The sequence below is a fragment of the Pipistrellus hanaki genome, assembly GCF_964339955.1.
Source record: "Pipistrellus hanaki genome assembly, chromosome: 18".
Classification (NCBI taxonomy): domain Eukaryota; kingdom Metazoa; phylum Chordata; class Mammalia; order Chiroptera; family Vespertilionidae; genus Pipistrellus; species Pipistrellus hanaki.
Window position 1 is genome coordinate 36,223,611 of NC_140520.1, and position 17,605 is coordinate 36,241,215.

At 54.7% G+C, this 17,605-nt stretch overlaps 1 protein-coding gene across 4 annotated transcripts in view; it reads left to right on the forward strand.

The window, feature by feature from the left end:
• The first annotated feature begins 2,442 nt into the window (after positions 1 to 2,442).
• Positions 2,443 to 17,605, forward strand: part of SELP (selectin P) — a 32,952-nt gene continuing 17,789 nt past the window's right edge. For 3 of the 4 annotated variants that reach the window (XM_084867053.1, XM_084867055.1, XM_084867056.1), the window contains exons 1-7: positions 2,443 to 2,528; positions 6,831 to 6,921; positions 8,902 to 9,288; positions 12,254 to 12,361; positions 13,106 to 13,291; positions 14,460 to 14,645; positions 16,987 to 17,172. In XM_084867053.1, the coding sequence (XP_084723179.1) occupies positions 2,526 to 2,528; positions 6,831 to 6,921; positions 8,902 to 9,288; positions 12,254 to 12,361; positions 13,106 to 13,291; positions 14,460 to 14,645; positions 16,987 to 17,172 (1,147 nt within the window). In that variant the 5' untranslated portion in view covers positions 2,443 to 2,525. The remainder of the gene's footprint in view (positions 2,529 to 6,830; positions 6,922 to 8,901; positions 9,289 to 12,253; positions 12,362 to 13,105; positions 13,292 to 14,459; positions 14,646 to 16,986; positions 17,173 to 17,605) is intronic. The other variant, XM_084867054.1, reaches the window with a different exon arrangement.

Consider the following 17,605-nt stretch of genomic DNA (forward strand, 5'->3'; position numbering starts at 1 on the left):
TACTGTGGGACTTGGGGAGGGGCCGATGGGAAAACAAAGCTTGTCTGCACCACCCTGAAACTCTGCTCCATCCAAGCTGAGCACAGAAGCTCTCCCAGAGGCTGGCTTTCTCTAAGGAGGGACTGACAGGATCCAAAGCTTATCTGTGCCTTTACCAAAGAGGTGCGCACCTGCAACCAATCTTGCGATACTCACTGCAAACAGGACTTTCCTAAGGTGAGACTGACAGGGAACCAAAGCTTGTCTATGCCACCCTGAGACTCCACCCCATCCAAGCAGAGTACAGAAGCCCTCATATCTGAGACATTGCTGATCCTCATAGCCAATTGGCTTGGAGATCAACGCTTCCCAGTGATACCAACAATAAGCAAGGCTTAACAACAAGACTGCACACACAGCCCACAAAGGGCTACACCAAGACTGTCCACCGCAGGTAACTGGGAAGGCTATGCTACTGGGCTCTACCAGAACACCTAGCACACAAGACTATTCCATCAAATCAGGGAAACAACTAAAATGCAGAAAAGAGGCAGGACACAAAGGAAAGAGATGGAGGAAAAGAAAAGAATGGACATTGAGTTCAAAACTACAGTTAAAAGGTTTTTCAAGAATTTCCTTAAAAAGGCCAATAAAATAAATGAGACCTATGAGGATATAAAAAGGGATAAACTAGCCGGGACCGGTTTGGCTCAGTGGATAGAGCGTCGGCCTGCGGACTGGAAGGTCCCGGGTTCGATTCCGGTCAAGGGCATGTACCTTGGTTGCAGGCACATCCCCAGTAGGGGGTGTGTAGGAGGCAACTGATCGATGATTCTCTCTCATTGATGTTTCTAACTCTCTATCCCTCTCTCTTCCTCTCTGTGAAAAATCAATAAAATATATTAAAAAAAATAATTAAAAAGGGATAAACTAGAAATAAAAAGGGATCAATTAGAAATAAAGAAAACATTGTCTGAAATAAAAAAATATTACACAGAGTCCTAAAAACAGACTGGAAGATCACAAGAATCAAGACAAAGATTTAGAACACAAAGAGCCAGAGGATACTCCTCCACAGAATCAAGAAGATAAGAGAATCCAGAAAGTTGAAGATAGTGTAAGAAACCTCTGGGACAGTTTCAAGCTAACCAACATCAGAATTATGGGGGTCGCAGAAGAAGAGAGAGAGCAAGATACCGAAAGAATACTGGAAGAAATAGTGACAGAAAACTTCCCCCACCTGGGGAAAGAAATAGACTTACAAGTCCAGGAAGCCCGCAGAACCCCAAACAAAAGGAATCCAAGGAGGACCACACCAAGACACATCATAATTAAAATTCCAAGAGCAAAAGACAAAGAATATTAAAAGCAGCAAGAGAAAGGCAGGTAGTTACCTATAAAGCAGCATCCATACAATTGTCAGCTGATTTCTCAACAGAAACCATGCAGGCCAGACGGGAATGGCAAGAAATATTCAAGGTGATGAATAGCAAGAACCTACAGCCAAAAACACTCTACCCAGCAAAGCTATCACTCAGAATCAAAGGCCAGATAAAGAGCTTCACAAATAAAAAAAAGCTAAAGGAGTTCATCACCACCAAACCAGAATTATATGAATTGCTGAAGGGGGGTCTCTATGAAGAAGAAGAAAATAAAGATAAAAATTATGAACAACAAATATGTTAACTATCAACAAGTGAAACTAAAACCCAAGGGAATTAAAAAACCTGATGAACAATAGTAACTGTTGAATATAATAGAATCAGAGGTATGGAAGGGGAGTGGACTGACGATTCTCGGGGAAAAGAGGAGTGGGGGGTGCGAGAAGAGACTGAACATAAACTGTGCACCTATGGATGAGGACAATGGGGGGTGGGGAAAGGGCAGAGGGTGGGGTGGGAACCTGGTGGAGGGGAGCAATTGAGGGGGAGGTGGAAAGAGGTACACATTTGTAATAATCTGAACAATAATGAGTTATTAAAAAAACTGTTTCCAACAATCTCCTTGGCCCACTGTGGCCAGAGAGCCCTCCGTGGCCTTTCCCGTCCGGCCCTCCTTCGTCATTGTGCTGCTGTTCTCACTCCCTCCCCCGAAGGCCCTTGGCAGAGAGGCAGCACCAAGGCCTCATAAGAAGTGGAAAATGGACACTAAGCCTTTACAGTCAAGACAGAGCTGGCTTTCCAAATAAGTGACCTTACAGTGGGGCTCCTGCCATCGTCACAGGGGACCTGACCTGGGCGTGGGTGCTCTCCCTGCCTGCTCCGCGGGGATGCCCGGCGGTGAGTCACACCTGCCCGTCTCCAGAGCATCCCCCGTGGAAGTGGGGGGACCCCCCCCCCCCCCCCCGGCCACTGCTCTGGCAGCCGCCAGCCCTGCTCCTGGGTTATCAGCTCTCCCTTCGTGGGAAGGGCTGTGGTGGAGATCTGGCAAGGGAGTAGGAAGTTGCTGCTGTAAACAGCTGACACCGAGGGCAGGCAGCGAGACTATAAGAACGGGAGGCGCCCGGGCTGGGCCGACGACGGCAGAACCGGCTGGGCACAGAGGAGATGGTAAGTCCACGTCTCTCTCTCCTGTGGGCGGGGGGCGCGCTGCAGGGGTTCGGGCTGGACGGGACAGGGGCCAGGTTAGGAAATGAGGGACAGCAGCAGCCACAGGGCTCTCTGTGGACTGGCCCTCTGAGTGTGTGAGCTGTTCAAAGCCCGCCAAAGCCTGACTCACCCTCCCAGCGCCCTCGGGAGCGGAGGTGATTCCCAGGGTCCCGTGCAGCTGCGATGCCGGGCTGAGCCGGGGTTTCACCGAAGGGGCATGGTTAGGTGTGGCGCTGTCTGCCCCTGGGCTCCTGGCCTCTGGCATCCAGGAGAGCCCACAGGGACTCCCTTCTCCAGGGATGCTCTCCTCTCTGGGTTGAACGCAAGGCTGAGCAGGTGCCTGGGGCTCGCCTATGGCCGATGGGTTTCCCATCCCCTGCCTCCAGTTTCTGTCTCTGAGCCCCGGGCGTCTGCTGGGACTGGTGGGGCGGGGGGGGGGGTGTCCACATGGTCTCCATCGCTTCCCTAAGTCTCAGTTTCGGGGACTCAGTTTCCTCATCTGTGAAATGATTAAATAGTATTCTGCTCTATCGGGTCAGGATGGGGATGAAGTGAGATGACGCTGAAAACAAGCGCTCTGAGCCTGGCCCGTGGCTGCTGATAAATAAAGGTTCCCCATGGTCCTTAGGAGAAAGAGAATGCCTGGGTTTATGGAGGCCTGGGTCCAGAGAAGATCCGAGGAGAAAGGCCTTAATTCACTAACATCTGCTGCGATAAGACACAGGGGGCTTTTACCCCAGCTCACCAGGGGTACCTCCCCCAGGCCCAGGGCTACAGCCTCTTCCCTGGGACGCCTCGCACCTGATTCACCCGCCTCCCTGCGCAATCAGAGCGTGCTTTGCTAATTCCTGTAATGAGGACGCTTTGCTAATTCCTGTCATGAGGACGCTTTGGTGATTCATGTACCGAGGACTCTGTGTCGGAAGAGGGTAGAGAGCGATGAAGAGAAGAGGAAAGGGTTCAGCCTGGCCTGAGGTTGAATCCGGATGGCATAAGCACGTGGCTCACTCTTGTCTTATCTTTGGCGTGTCCTAGGCTTCCTGAATTGGCCAACTTGAATGACTGAGCAGTCATCCCTCTCTTCCTTCTGTTCCCTTCGGGACCCTCCTCTGTTTCCGGGGGGTGCTCATCTATCGGGGCTTGGCGTTCTCTGAGATTCCGAGGAAAGAAGTCCTCTTCTCAGATAAATGAAGACATCCACAGAAACACCACGCTCCGTGGAAAACCACAGGGGGGTCCCCAACCTCCATGCGGGGCCCAGGTGGAGAGCCCCTCCCTATGGCCACCCGGGCTTTATGCTCAGAAACTCCTGTGGTGTCCTCCACCGAGACGGGGCGCAGTGAAGTGCAGGGCCCCGCGCCCTGGGATTGTTTTTAAGGTCACAAAGGCAAGACCTCTCTCTTCCTTCACTCTTTAACACATTTGACTTTCAGGGATTCAGGAACCTCACACCCTGCGTGTAATTTGCTTCAAGTTCAGAGAGTGGCTTCAACCAGCGCCTAGGGCTGAGGAGAGAGGTTAGGGCTTAACAGTGGGGCGTTCTCAGGCAGGTAGCGCTTGGAGGTGGAGCTCTTGATGGAAACATACAGGAAAATGGTGCTAATGTTAGTCAAGGTTCCAGGGGCTAAGGAGCAGGCTTGGATTCTCTTTCATTTATTTATTTTTAAAATATATTAAGTATAAAATATATTAATTTTTTTTAGAGAGAGAAGGGAGAAGGAGAGAGTGACAGAAACACCGCTGAGAGAGAAACATCCATCAGCTGCCTCCTGCCCATCCCCTATTGGGGATGGAGCCCAAAACTGGGGCATGTGTCCTGACAGGGAATAGAACTGGCGACCACGGTGCATGAGACAATGCTCAACCACTGAACCACACCAGCCGGGCTGGATTCTCTTCCATTTATACCTCGAACCACCTTAGGTCTGTGGCATCTAGTTCTTACTCTTCCCTCCGTTACTTGTTTTTCAAAACACAGCTAAATGGTTCGTATTTTCCTGGGCTGGCTACTGGCTGTTAGCATGTCCAGCTTCAGAGCTCTGTGAGCGGGAGCTTATCAATCCCCCCCTGAGATCGCAAGGACTTTCTGTGTAACCGTCGCGCTGAGAGAAGACCCCGGACCTCACCCTGGAGCAGGGGTGGGGAATGGCTGGCTCAGGGACTCCCTTATAAAGTCCGGGAAATCATTGGGTCGGGCCCTGCTGAGGCATTAGGGGTGAGTAATTAAATGTTTGACCAAAATAGCGGGCTAATGTTTAAGTTTTGTGTGGCCCTTGAGAGATGTTATCAATGTCCATGTGGCCCTTGGCAGAGAAAGGTTCCCCACCCTGGCCCAGAGGGTAGGCACAGGGTAGTTTCATAGTCGGCACTCTGAGGAGTCTAACTTCTCTGATCGAAAGGCAAAACAGAAATTTTTGACATCTAATGCAAAACAGCCCTTTATATTTGTGGGGAGATAACTCAGCCATTAGCTAACGGACTTTTTAAAAAAATTACATGTTACTTTTTTTTTAATGGCGCTATTTCACACTGAGTAATGGCGACCAGTTGTCTAATTAAAATATATGCTTTAATTCCTAGTGTTGATGTCTTGGGTTTCCTCCTGTTTCTAGTTCTGATTTTCTGTTCAGCTTAGCGACCTCTTTTTTCCACTGTTTCATTTTGTACTTTTTATGTGGGGCTGCGACCATCCGTGCACCACCACCACCCTCAAACCTAGGGAGCTACTAACCCATCGGCTGGGAACCTGGACGCTGCCGACAAGTCCTGCCTCCTCTGACCGCCACCTGTGCTCCCGTGCGCACTCCCGCCGGCCCGGCCCAGCAGGCCTGTCACTTGTCACTGTCACTGTCACTGTCACCGCGGCCTGCTGCCTTTACAGCGCCCCCTTCTGCTCCCCATTCACCACACACCATGGTCCGATGCAGCTGTTCAGGATGCTTCTCTGGCCATGGGAGTCCTGCGATTGTCATTTCAGACTCACAGGCTCTGGCCCCTTCCTGTTTCAGCAGCAATCAGACTACACCACTCCCTCTCTGAAGCCCCATCTCCCGGACGCGCCACCTCCAGCTTCTCATTGCACCAGAACAAAGTCTCATCCCTCTGTTTTGGTTCCCAGGGTGACACGTCACCAGCTTCATCTCACACCCTTCTCCCCCTTGCCCGTCCCGTGCCAGCCACCCCGAGGACTTGTTGTTCTCCGAACTCTCCACTCTTAACGCCCTCCCAGAGCCTTCACATCGCGTTCCTTCGTCTTCACGGCGCTTCCTCCTGTGTCTCTGTGCTCTTGGCTGCACATCCCCTGCCCTGGCCTCCCCTCCAACGTAACCACCGGGCACTCTGTCACATGACCCCACCTTCACTCCCTCCCTGCCCCTTACAGCTGCCGCCTACTCGTCCTGTTTCCTCGTTTGGCACTGCTGCATACTTGCTGATGTTTGTTTTATTGTCTGTCTTCCTCAATAGTCTTCATCACTACATTCCACAAGGACGGGAATCATGTTGGTTTTTGTCATCTTAACCAGTGCCTTGAACAAAGGCTGACACTTAGTAAATCAGCAGTTACTGAGCACGGTGGGAAAGAGCGTGGGCCGGGAGAGGGAGCTGCCTGGCGTGGGAGGGAGGGCGTGGTGGGGGCAGCTCCTCGGAGGAGGTGTGTGGACTTGCAGAGGGGGACATACACGGGAGGAGGGGGAACTCCGGGCGTGAGGACGCAGAGAACGTACAGCACGTCCAGGAGACTACAAGACGCTTTGCTGCAGAATCTGTTGGGGGGCGCGGGGGCGGGGGGTGTCAATGTAGGGGTAATATCAGGAGCTGAGACTAGACTGTCCACCTTTTTCACCTCCTGGTACCCATAAGCCAATTGCTGAAATTCTTAGCACACCAGGTGGGTCAGGCCCTTTTCATGTGACTTCCCATTCCCCCTGGGTGCGGCATGCCAGTTCCTAAAGGGAGATTATTGCAAAACAATAGTGACAGTGTTTTCTCTACAATCACTCTACAAAACGTATTATCAAAGGGCAACGTAAATAGCACGAAACAGTTGCTCGATACATTTGCGTCGAGTGAAGGGAGAAACGGCACGGCGTCGGCGTGGAGTCCAGCCAGGGTGGGACTCAGAGGCAGAGCAGTGAGGAACAGGGAGTGGGGAGAGGGCTCGGCCACGCCCGTAGTGGACACGGGCAGGATGGCAGCCCAGCATCACCGCTCTGCACGGGAGTGCGCACCGCCCTGAGAGGATGCTCTCTCTTTTCGTTGCAGGCTCGCTGCCCCAGCGCCGCCTGGAACTGGAGGTCTCAGGGCCTGGTCTTCAGAGCCGCCCAGCTCCTCCGCCTCAGTGCCCTGCTCTCTGGTAACCTTCCCGCGAACCCTGCGCGTGGCCCCAGGTGGTTAGGGTGACGTCTCCGAGTGGGAGAAGTTAGGGATGGGAGCCGGCTGCGGTGAGGAGGGGGAGCTGTCCGAGCCCAGATTCCTGGAAGGAAAAATGCACCCCCCACCATCCCGCTGCTGGACAAGGACCGAGTTCCCCCTCCATCAGCACAGCAGGCCCAGGCCCACGCTACTCTGACAGACACACAATTTCTTTAAAAAAATGTTTCCTTCTGTTACTGGGTCAAAGAAAAAGTTTGTAGGATACAATATTAATAGATTCTTCTTTATGCCAATGCAGTTGTTTGTTTAAAAAATCAATTTATTTAAATTGATTTCAGAGAGAAAGGGAGAGGGAGAGAGAGATAGAAACATCAATGATGTGAGAGAATCATTGACCAGCTGCCTCCTGCACGCCCCCCATTAGGGATCGAGCCCGCAACCCGGGCCTGTGCCCTGACCTGGAATCAAACCGTCACCTCCTGGTGCATAGGACCATGCTCACCACGCTAACAGACAGTTTTTAGTAAACATCATGGAAGAAGGCACTCACAAAGGCAGAATTCCCTGGAGCCCTGGCAATCGCAGAACAAAGTCTTATGGCAAAACAATCAGCAAAGGTGTCGGCGGGAAGGGACACTCAGCGCCTCCCACGGGCAGCGGGGAGGCTGCGGAGGAAGAAGACTTTATAAACAGGAAAGGGAGCCGCTTCCAGGCCTGATTGCTGGGGGTCCGCCTCTCCCCCCGGGCACGGCCTCCGCTTGCCGGGCTCTGCTGGCTGTGATGCTGCTGCACCATCATGCCAGCCCCTCATACGCTGAAGGGCACATTCTTTATTTCATTTCACATCACCAAGAACCCTTTCAGAGGTCCTTACTTACTGACACGTGAGCAAGCAGAGATGGAGGAAGTAATTTATCAAAGAGAAACAGCCAGGAGCAGTGGGATGAGTGCAGAACTGCCCGCCAGGGCTGCTGTCTAACCCGCCGCTGCCCCAGCCTGTGGGTGTCACGGCCAGCGCTTAGGGAGCCTGTGAAGGCCCAAGCTCTTTGCTTGCTGTGAAGGAGCCAGAGCTCAAAAGAGAGCCCGTCCGGAGTCACATTCCACAGGTGTGGACGGGTCATAGAAACAGACACTACGACAGGGAGGTGGAGGCGGAGTGGAGGCAGGGGGGCCGGAGGGAGAAACGCCACGCCCGTCTGGAGGTCACAGGAACCGGGGGAGAGGGCAGCAGGCACGGGGGACGGCAGCCCGGGCGGCGGGAAGAGCTGTGCCCAGGCCTGGCAGTGGACGTTCTCTTTGGCTAAGAAAGTAACTGCGGTGGGTGAGGACAGAACCAGCAGGCTGCATCTTAGTTCCCATGGGAACAGCTGGGACCTATAGATCCGAGGCTGCCACCCAGACCTTTCACGTGTCATTTAATGTAAACTTGGCAAGTGATCTGCCATGCCCCCTCCCCTCACAAAAGGATTAGATGACTTCTAAGGTCCCTTCCGGTTCTGGTATCTTATGACCCCAAGAGGGCATTTTCCTATTGTGGCTTCATGATCACTTTTTTTTTTTAAAATATATTTTATTGAGTTTTTACAGTGAGGAAGGGAGAGAGATAGAGAGCTAGAAACATCTAAGAGAGAGACATCGACCAGCTGCCTCCAGCACACCCTCCACCAGGGATGTGCCTATAGCCAATGCACATGCCCTTGCCCGGAATTGAACCTGGGACCCCTCAGTCCACAGACCAACGCTCTATCCACTGAGCCAAACCGGTTTCGGCTTCATGCTCACTTTTAAGTGAAAGACAGAACCCACTCTTTCCCTAGAACAACCAGGTTAGACATAAAGGGTCATGTTCCGGGCACTGGTCCTCCGGTCAGAAACTCATCCAGCTCCACGGAACCATGCTCACGCTCACGCCCCTCCGGCTAGAAACGCCGACTCACTGGCCCTCCCTCTCCTTCCCCAGAACTGATGAGCCAGACAGGAGTGGCCGCGTGGACCTATCACTTCGGCACCAAGGCCTACCCGTGGGACGCCTCCCGGAGGTTCTGCCAGAAGTACTTCACCGACCTGGTGGCCATCCAGAACAGAGAGGAGATCGCGTACCTCAACGACGCCATCCCGTACTACAGCCACTACTACTGGATCGGGATCCGGAAGATCGACGGCAGATGGACCTGGGTGGGCACCAACAAGACGCTCACCCCGGAGGCGGAGAACTGGGCGGAGCACGAGCCCAACAACAAGAAGAACAACCAGGACTGCGTGGAGATCTACATCAAGAGCCCGTCGGAGCCCGGCAGGTGGAATGACGAACCGTGCCTGCGGAGGAAGCGGCCGCTGTGCTACACAGGTAGGTCTTCGCTGCTCCCAATCTGTCTGTTTCATAGAAATGCCGATGCAGCCACTGGGTCGGTACCCTGGAGTCAGAGTCAGGGACAGCAAACAGAGTAGACGGCCAATCAAGCAGCAGCACCGAGCACCTGGGAGAATAGGAGACCCGGGTGAGAGAGAACTGGACTTCTGAAACCAGAAGGGAGTCTGACTCTCACCTGGCCCACCCTCCTCATTGTGTGGCTGCTGGACCAGGTGCCCAGGAAGCTGTAGGCTCTGCAGTGCAGGCCGGAGCTTTTGCACTCCGGGCCCCAGCGGGAGAGAGAGTGTAAGAGAGAGGGAACTCGGCCCTGCCCCTAGAGACACGGCTGGACATCAGTACGTTCCTGCACGGTTATTCGCTCACGTGCCATGAGGCCATTTCTTGTCCATGGCATTTAGTCCTCACGAGACTCTTCAATGCACCTCCCATTCCTCTCGTTGGCTGACGAGAAAAGGCCCGGAGCCATGAACCTAAGGACCTGCCCCAGCTTCTAAGCCCCGATGCCGGAGCCCGCTAGAAACTCGTGCTGACTTCAGGGCAGTTGTTTTAGCCACATAGGCGCCCACTGTCTGCTCTGCATTCTCGCGAGACAATCGGAGAACATGACCCAGGTGACAGGTGCTTTATGGGTTCCCCTCAGGGACAGCATGTCTCCAGGCGGGCGGGCTTTGGTGGGTGGGGACCAGGAAAGAGGTGAGATCCTGGGAGCATATATGGTTCTCACTCTCCCACCTCCAGGCTAAGCAGACATGCACCGCAGCTTGGTCTTCTCCAAACTATGTGCCCAGTGCTAGGACTGGCTCTATCTTTCTGGGGTGGCTGCCCTCTGGAGGGGCCCTCCTGCCCTGGCACCTGGGCACGTGGGAGGGAGTGCCTACGGAGGGGGCCCACCGCCCGGAACAGGAGAGCTGGGGGCGTTCTGAAGCTCCTCCCGTACTAAGCCGTCTTACAATGCCACACTGTGCTGAGTGTTCCTCATTTCTTTAGATTATAAACACCTCCCCCTAGATGCCCTCAGCGATAGGAACAGAATGCACAGTGTATTCCTTCCACTTTCTCCCTCTCCTCACCCACGCCTCCTTGCTGAGGGAAAATGTATCCATAAATGCATTGTCCTGTAGTCGAGCCCCATGTTATAAATAATTTATTGGTTACTAAATAAATTCATTGGTTAACAAGCCTGTCTTCAAAGGCCAGGACGGACATTGCAGAATAGTCCTCATGCACCCGCTCCCCCAGTCTGTCCCTGCTGCCAGGGAGCTTATTGTCCCCAGAGGTCCCTGCCCGCGGCTGCCGCTGGATGTTCTGATATGCCACGGCTCCCACTCCCCTCCCAACCGTCAGCACGCATCCTGCAAGGCCGTCTTCTCCAGTAAAGGGTGCAGACAATTACAGGACTGGAAAGAGATCGCAAATTACTGGCACGAGTGCTGCCACCCCTATGCCCTGCAGCACTGGTGGACATCCCTGACTGGCACCATTTCACCCGAGTGCAGTTGACTTCCATCCCACTACCACGGGTGGGCATTTTACCATCGCAGTGAAGAGGATGTAGGGAACCATCCGCTCCCTGTAGGAGGTGGACAAGGAACAGATAAGCATACAGCAACAATAAATTACTTTTGAATCATTCCATAAATGTCAGGATTTGTCAGACCTCAGAACAGGCTTGCAAAAAAAGATTGAGTCATTGAATTGTCGTTCATGTCTTTCCTGGAGTGCCCAAGGAGCAGACAAGTTACTATCTGGATGGAACCCTGGAGTGGAGTAGATATAGAACAGTGCTGGTTTCTCGTCCCTAGCACTCAGAGAGCCTGGGCAGCCACAGTCAGAGCAAAGCTGTGTGCTGAGCACCGGGTGGCAGGCATTGCTCCTGCGAGGCCCCGCTGGGCAGGAGGCAGGGCCAGGACCACGCCTCCTCTACCAGCTCCTGCTGCCTCCTGCGCCTTCTCTTCATGACCCTTGCCACTGCCTTCGTGCAGCGTCACCGAGCTCTCTGGTTGTCAGGGGAACTCCTGCATGGCTCCGGGACTCGGAGCATCTCAGAGTCGAGCGGAAACATAGAGATCACCTCGCATAGCCCTCGAGGTGACCTATGGGTTTCCTCTTGTGGTGGAGCCCAAAGTGGGGCCGGGGCTCAGTGCACAGGAAACACCACAGAAAGCAGTCTGGCCACAGACCTTGCCCAGCTATGACCTCATAATAAAACAGGAATGAAAACATTCTCAGCCTCCGGTGGCATCAGTTATACCAGAAACCCTCCAGCTACCGCGCAGGCACACCCCTCACAGAGCATCCTGCAGGAAAGCCACGCTGGCCCTTCTCCGTCTGCCACCCGGGCACAGACTCGGTGAAGCAGCCAGCAGGTCAGCCACTCTGCAACGCCCATTCCCGGCAGTTAGACCTGCAAAACAGCTGCTCATAAAGCTGTCTGTCTGCCCTTTACCAGGAGCAGGCCTAGACGCCTCCCGTGGCTCCTCAGCTCTGTCACCGCGTGGTTCTGGGCAGAGATTTGAGATGGGTAAAGGTGGAAGAGATGGGCAGCTTGGGCTCCTAGCAGGACCTTCCTGAGGTCACAGGAAGGTCACTGGTAGGCAGCAGAGCCAGGACTGAGGTCATACTTGTGACTCCACGTGGTTCCCAGCCTCCGTGCCAGGACACCTGTCACAGGTCCCGGATGAGCACGGCACTCTGAGTACTGCTGGCTGGGAAGCCACAAGCTGCTCGGTAGCACAGGGAGGAGCTTCTGTGTACCCTTCTCTCTGTGGCTCCCTCCCATTGTCACTGTGTCCACACGAAGCGCGGCCTGTGCTGGAGCCATGTGGCTTCCTCCCCAGGAAACGGGCTGCTCTCCCGGGGCCCATGGCGTGGCCAGCACAGAGGGGCTGTGGCTGGAATAAGAATCTGCTTTTCCCCACACTCTGCCCCTCTGTCCCTGCAGCCTCCTGCCAGGATGCATCCTGCAGCCAGCAGGGGGAGTGCGTGGAGACCATCGGGAACTACACCTGCTCCTGCCACCCCGGGTTCTACGGACCAGAATGTGAATACGGTGAGGCCCCATTTTACCCACATTGGAGTCCTGGGCTTGTGCTTTCTCTACCACCTGTCCCTCCGCCTGACTCAAGCTCTCCAAGACACACACTCTGGGTCAAAAACACTATCCATAGGGAGAACATCCTATATAATAAAAGCCTAATATGCCGAGTGTTCAGTTGTCCATTTGGCCGTTCAACCAATCAAAGCATACTATGCTAATGATATTGCTAAGGCCTCTCAACCGCTCGCTATGACCTGCACTGACCATAGGGGGCAGACACTTCCACCTGTAGGTTAGCTTGCTGCTGTGGTCCAGCTGATCGGGACTGAGCTAGATGGGCTGGACACGCCCTAGAGCACTCCCACGGTTCCTCCCTGGCTAGCCAACCTCCCGCATCTCTCCCTGCCCCGATGGCACACCAGGTCCCTCGGCCTGGGCTGTGCCCTCTAGCAATCTGGAACCCCTTGGGAGATGTCGGAGAGCTGGTTTCAGCCTGATCCCACAGGCCAGACCGAGGAACCCTATTGGTGCACCAATTTGTGCACCAAGCCTTTAGTTTGTCATAAAATCTCAAAAGGTAAAAGGGAAGCAAAACGAAGGCCAAGAGTGTAGAGTGAGTATTTCCCACACAGAGGAGCACCAGGCTGGGCGAGGAGCGGGGGTGCTGGGTGAGAGGGTTGTGCAGACCGCTCCAGCTCTCTGCAAGCCTGGCCTCGCCGTTAGCCTGTGATGGAAACAGGACTTTTGTCCCCGCAGTGAGGGCGTGCGGGGGCCTGGAGCTCCCTCCGCGTGTGCTCATGGACTGCAGCCACCCCCTGGGCAGCTTCTCCTTCAGCTCCCGGTGCAGCTTCCACTGCGCCGAAGGCTACACGCTGGACGGGCCCCGCGAGCTGGCGTGCTTGGCCTCGGGAACCTGGACGGATCAGCCCCCGCGGTGTGTAGGTGCGTGGACCCCATTGCTCCCTTCCTCACGGACCCCGGGAACCTCCAGAGGAGGAGGAGAGGAGCGCGCTCCATAGCACAGCCTGGCAGAGAGCGAGGGCCTGTGGTGGATGCGGGTGCTGGTTGGGGTGTCACCCATCGACCATGGTTTTCGTGGCTTGTGTCTGTCCAGTGAGATACTCAGCTTAAGTCCGGGTTCTCAGGCAAAAGCACTACCCAGGGCCCTGTCTCCCGTTGTTAGCTGCAAAGTGGACAGAGTACAAGAAGGAGGATGTAGGGGGCGAGTGTTATTAAGCTGGTCATTTTGATTTGATTCTCTAAAATAAAATAAAAATGGGAAAGTTAGGGTGCCTGGCTCTTTCCACACTGAAAGTGCCCTCTAAGCCCCCGACCCCGTCCCACCCAGCCCCCGCCTGTCGCTTGGGGAGGCAGCTGCTTACCCACCACCTGGGGAGACAGTTCTGTGATGACCAACCAGAAGTCCCAGCCCAGGGTGAGGGTGGTCTTGACTCTGAAGAAGACCCAGGCACACAGGACCAGCTGGAGACGAACCCGCCTGGGGAAGGAAGGGAACGAGGAAGCCAGTCTCCCAGCCCCAAGGCCTCTGGGCTTGACTGTGCTCAGGGTCTCGGCGGCTGCACTGGGTGGCTGAGGTCTGATGGGATGGCTTCCTGTGTCCAGAGGCACCGCCCCCTCAGGACCCCTTCACGGGGTGGATGATAGAGTCAGCAGTAAGCTGTGCGCACCAGCTTTCCCTGAAGGTCCAGCCTGCTCTGTTTCCTCTTCCACAAGTAATGCCAGCAAGTATTTCAAGGGCACCTTGATGCACCCACACTGCCCGGCTCTGAGCTACACGAGAAAGGCAGCGCTCCGAGGGGCAGGGTTACCGTCATGGGCGAACAGCAGGACCAGGAGCTGTGGGGGCAGCTTGTGCCCCGGTGGTGGGCAGAGAGGTTCCTAAGGGAAGTGAGGTCTCGGCTGAGACCCGAAGGGCAGGTGAGCGGCCGGGCAAGGAGGCCATGCCGGTGTCCTGGGCAGGTTCCCTCTGGGAAGTGAGGCCTGAGCTGCTGAACATCCTGGCCACATGGGGGGAAGATGAAGTGTCTCCAGAGGGCTCGTCTGAGAAAAACCTCTGTGAGCAGCTTCAGACCTGACACTCTCCCTCCAGCCATCGCGTGCGAGCCCCCGGAGCGCCCGGCCCACGGGAGCGTGGACTGCCCCCCGTCCTCCGGGGCACTGCCCTACAACGCCACCTGCCGCTTCCGCTGTGCCGAGGGCTTCGAGCTGCAGGGAGTGGACACCATCGGGTGTGCCGACCCGGGGCGGTGGACGGCGCCGGCCCCGCTCTGTCAAGGTACGGAGACATCGCAGCCTCCCTCTGTGTCCCTCAGCCTCTTCAAGGCTCAGCATCTGCTGTTAGCATTGCACTGTCATTCATTTACTCGTCAGACAGTCGCAAAGAACCTACTAGGTGCCGAGTCCGCTGTGCTGGACGCTAGGGAGGAAATGGGAGCAAATCCAGTCTCGGGGTTTGGTCATCACCACATATTGTAAGAAAGGCCGGGCTGCGTTGATTGACACGTGTGAGTGGGTGGGTGAGCGTGAAGGAGACGGAGCTGGGAGGCAGGGGTGTTGCCTGAGGAAGGGCATGGGGAGGCAGAAGAATAATGGATGAAGCGTTCAGTCTAGTTTGGTCATTTCCTGCCAACGAGCTTTGGTCTCTCTGAGGCTCAGCCTCTTCAGTAACATGGTGTGCTGCTCTCTGCCCGGCCTGCCTGCCGCAGCAGTGGCCATGAGCTATCTTAAAGCTGCTGAGAGCTTTACCAGGGTAGGTGCTGGGAGCTCGGGGCCATTTATGTCAATCCCTGAGCCTGACTTAGAAACAGGCAGTGGTTTGAAATCAGTGCCTTCAAAAGAGGTTCGCACACCCATGTCCATAGCACGTTATTCATTATAGTTAAAATGTGGAAGCCACCCACGTGCCCACCAGCAGAGGAATAGATAACAAAATGTGGCATAAGCACGCAATGGGATATTATTCAGCCTCCAAAAGGAGGAAATGCTGACATATGCCACACCGTGAACAAGCCTCAAGGACACTGTGCTGAGAGAGAAGCTGGCCACAGGAGGACAGATATGTGTGTCCACTGTACGAGGTCCTAGGGCAGTCAGCATCATGGACGCACAGGCAGAGTGGCGGTTGCCAGGGGCGGGGCCAGGGGCCGTGGGCAGTTACTTGGTGACGGGTGTGGAGTTTCAGTTCACGGGGAGGAGAATCGTTGAGGAGATGGTGGTGGTTATGGTCTGCGGAATGTGCTCAGTACCACTGAGCCGCACACGTAAAAACGGTGACGTGGTAAAGGGTAAACTTTATTTTATGTGTATTTTACCACAAGGAGAAAAGTGAAAAAAAAAGAGGTCATGGGGAGGGGGGGGGGGGGAGAGATGGCCGAGCACGGTGATGGGGGCGCAGGAGAGTCATGGGGTGCTTTTCAGGCAAAGACATGGGAGCCCTGGACGCGCTCCTGTCTTAGCGATTGTGGGAGGCACCCCTGTCTCCAGGCGGAAACACCCAGAAGAGACAGCTACGTGTTTATTCTCTCCGCCTCTGAGAGGAGTCTCAGAGCCCCACTGAGCTCCCAGTGTCTCTGCCCAGACAGTCCGGTCTGCGTCTGGTGCAGAGCGTGATGGCATGACTGCTGCCCGTTATGGCTGCCGCCACGGCTATGGCTGTCCCTACTAGTCACACCCAGGCAACGTGCAGGGAGCTTGCTAGTCTAACGCCCCGGGGTCGTTAGGTGCTTGTCCCAGCTGCACAGGTGAGACGCGGCCTCTGTAGCGTCTACATGTTCTCTCTGTCTGACCATCTGCGACCTGTGACTGAGACCACGGATCAGGGGGCATGCCACTTACGCTCTGCTTCTTCACCGACATCACTCCGTTAGCACCTCCGTCTCTGTTCCAGGGGAAACACACCCTCTGTGGTGACCTCCATGTTCGTCCCCCGGACCCACCACATTCATTTTCTTTCTTTCTTTCTTTCTTTTTCTCTCTTTCTTTCTTTCTTTCTTTCTTTCTTTCTTTCTTTCTTTCTTTTTTTTTTTTTTAATATATTTTGTTGATTTTTTACAGAGAGGGAGAGGGATAGTTAAAAACATCGATGAAAGAGAAACATCCATCAGCTGCCTCCTGCCCACCCTCAACTGGGGATGTGCCTGCAACCAAGGTACATGTCCTTGACCAGAATCGAACCTGGGACCCTTTGGTCCACAGGCCGACATTCTATCCACTGAGCCAAACTGGTTTCGGCCACCATTCATGTTCAGCTTCTGATTGGTGGCGTTTATCTTTTTGTTTTATCAATATGTTGCCCTCTTAGCTAAGGCCATGCTAACGCAGTCTATGAACTGAGGTCTCGATGCGCATGTGGATTGCACACTGAGCATAGGTCCTCGGGCCCAAAGGGAAGAGATCCTGAAACGTACAGATAGGTATTGCTCAGCCGGTTCACAACGGCCCTGCCTCCTCCTCAGCCCCCTCTCGAGAAAAGGGCACTTTCTTGCTCCCCAGGGTAAGGGCGCCCACTCAGAGCCCCTGTTCTTGGCAGGAACGTGGCTAAGGGGCGGGAGCACGAGAACGTGTGTACTGCCGTTTCGCTCCCTCACTCCCTCACCCCCTTCCTCCATCACCCTCAGCGCTGCGGTGCCAGGATCTTCCGGCTCCAAACCAGGCCCGGGTGGAGTGTGTCCACCCCTTTGGCACCTCGGGGTTCCAGTCCACCTGCAGCTTCGCCTGTGCCGAAGGCTTCCTCCTGGTCGGGGCGCGCGAGCTGCGGTGCCTGGCCACCGGGACCTGGAGCGCCGCGCCCCCCGAGTGCCGAGGTAGGAGGCCCTTCCCGCTCCTGGTGTGTGGGGTTGAACCCTGGGTACAGAGTAAGCACCAGAGGCTGCTAATTGATTAAAAAAAAGCAGGCAAGGATTTATTGAACTGGCCAGGATGGCCTGGAGAGCACCACACGCAGGTATAGTCCACATGACTGCACTGTTTCAGGTGTAGGCAGTCCTTTAAAAGGTCTAAACCACGAATTTTCTTTTGTTCTAAATTCTAAATTCTAAATGCTGGGAACAGCCCGCAGGGTCGATCCCAGCCACATCCTGCTGGACGTAGGAATGTGGACCTATCTTGCAAAAGCAGATAGTACAGAAGCAGAACTGAGCGGTTAATCTCTAAAGGTTATCTGCAGTTTCTACTCCTGGAGCTACTGAGTCAGTGGGAATCGGTCTCCTGTGGTCCTGGTCCACAGACACAGGGAAA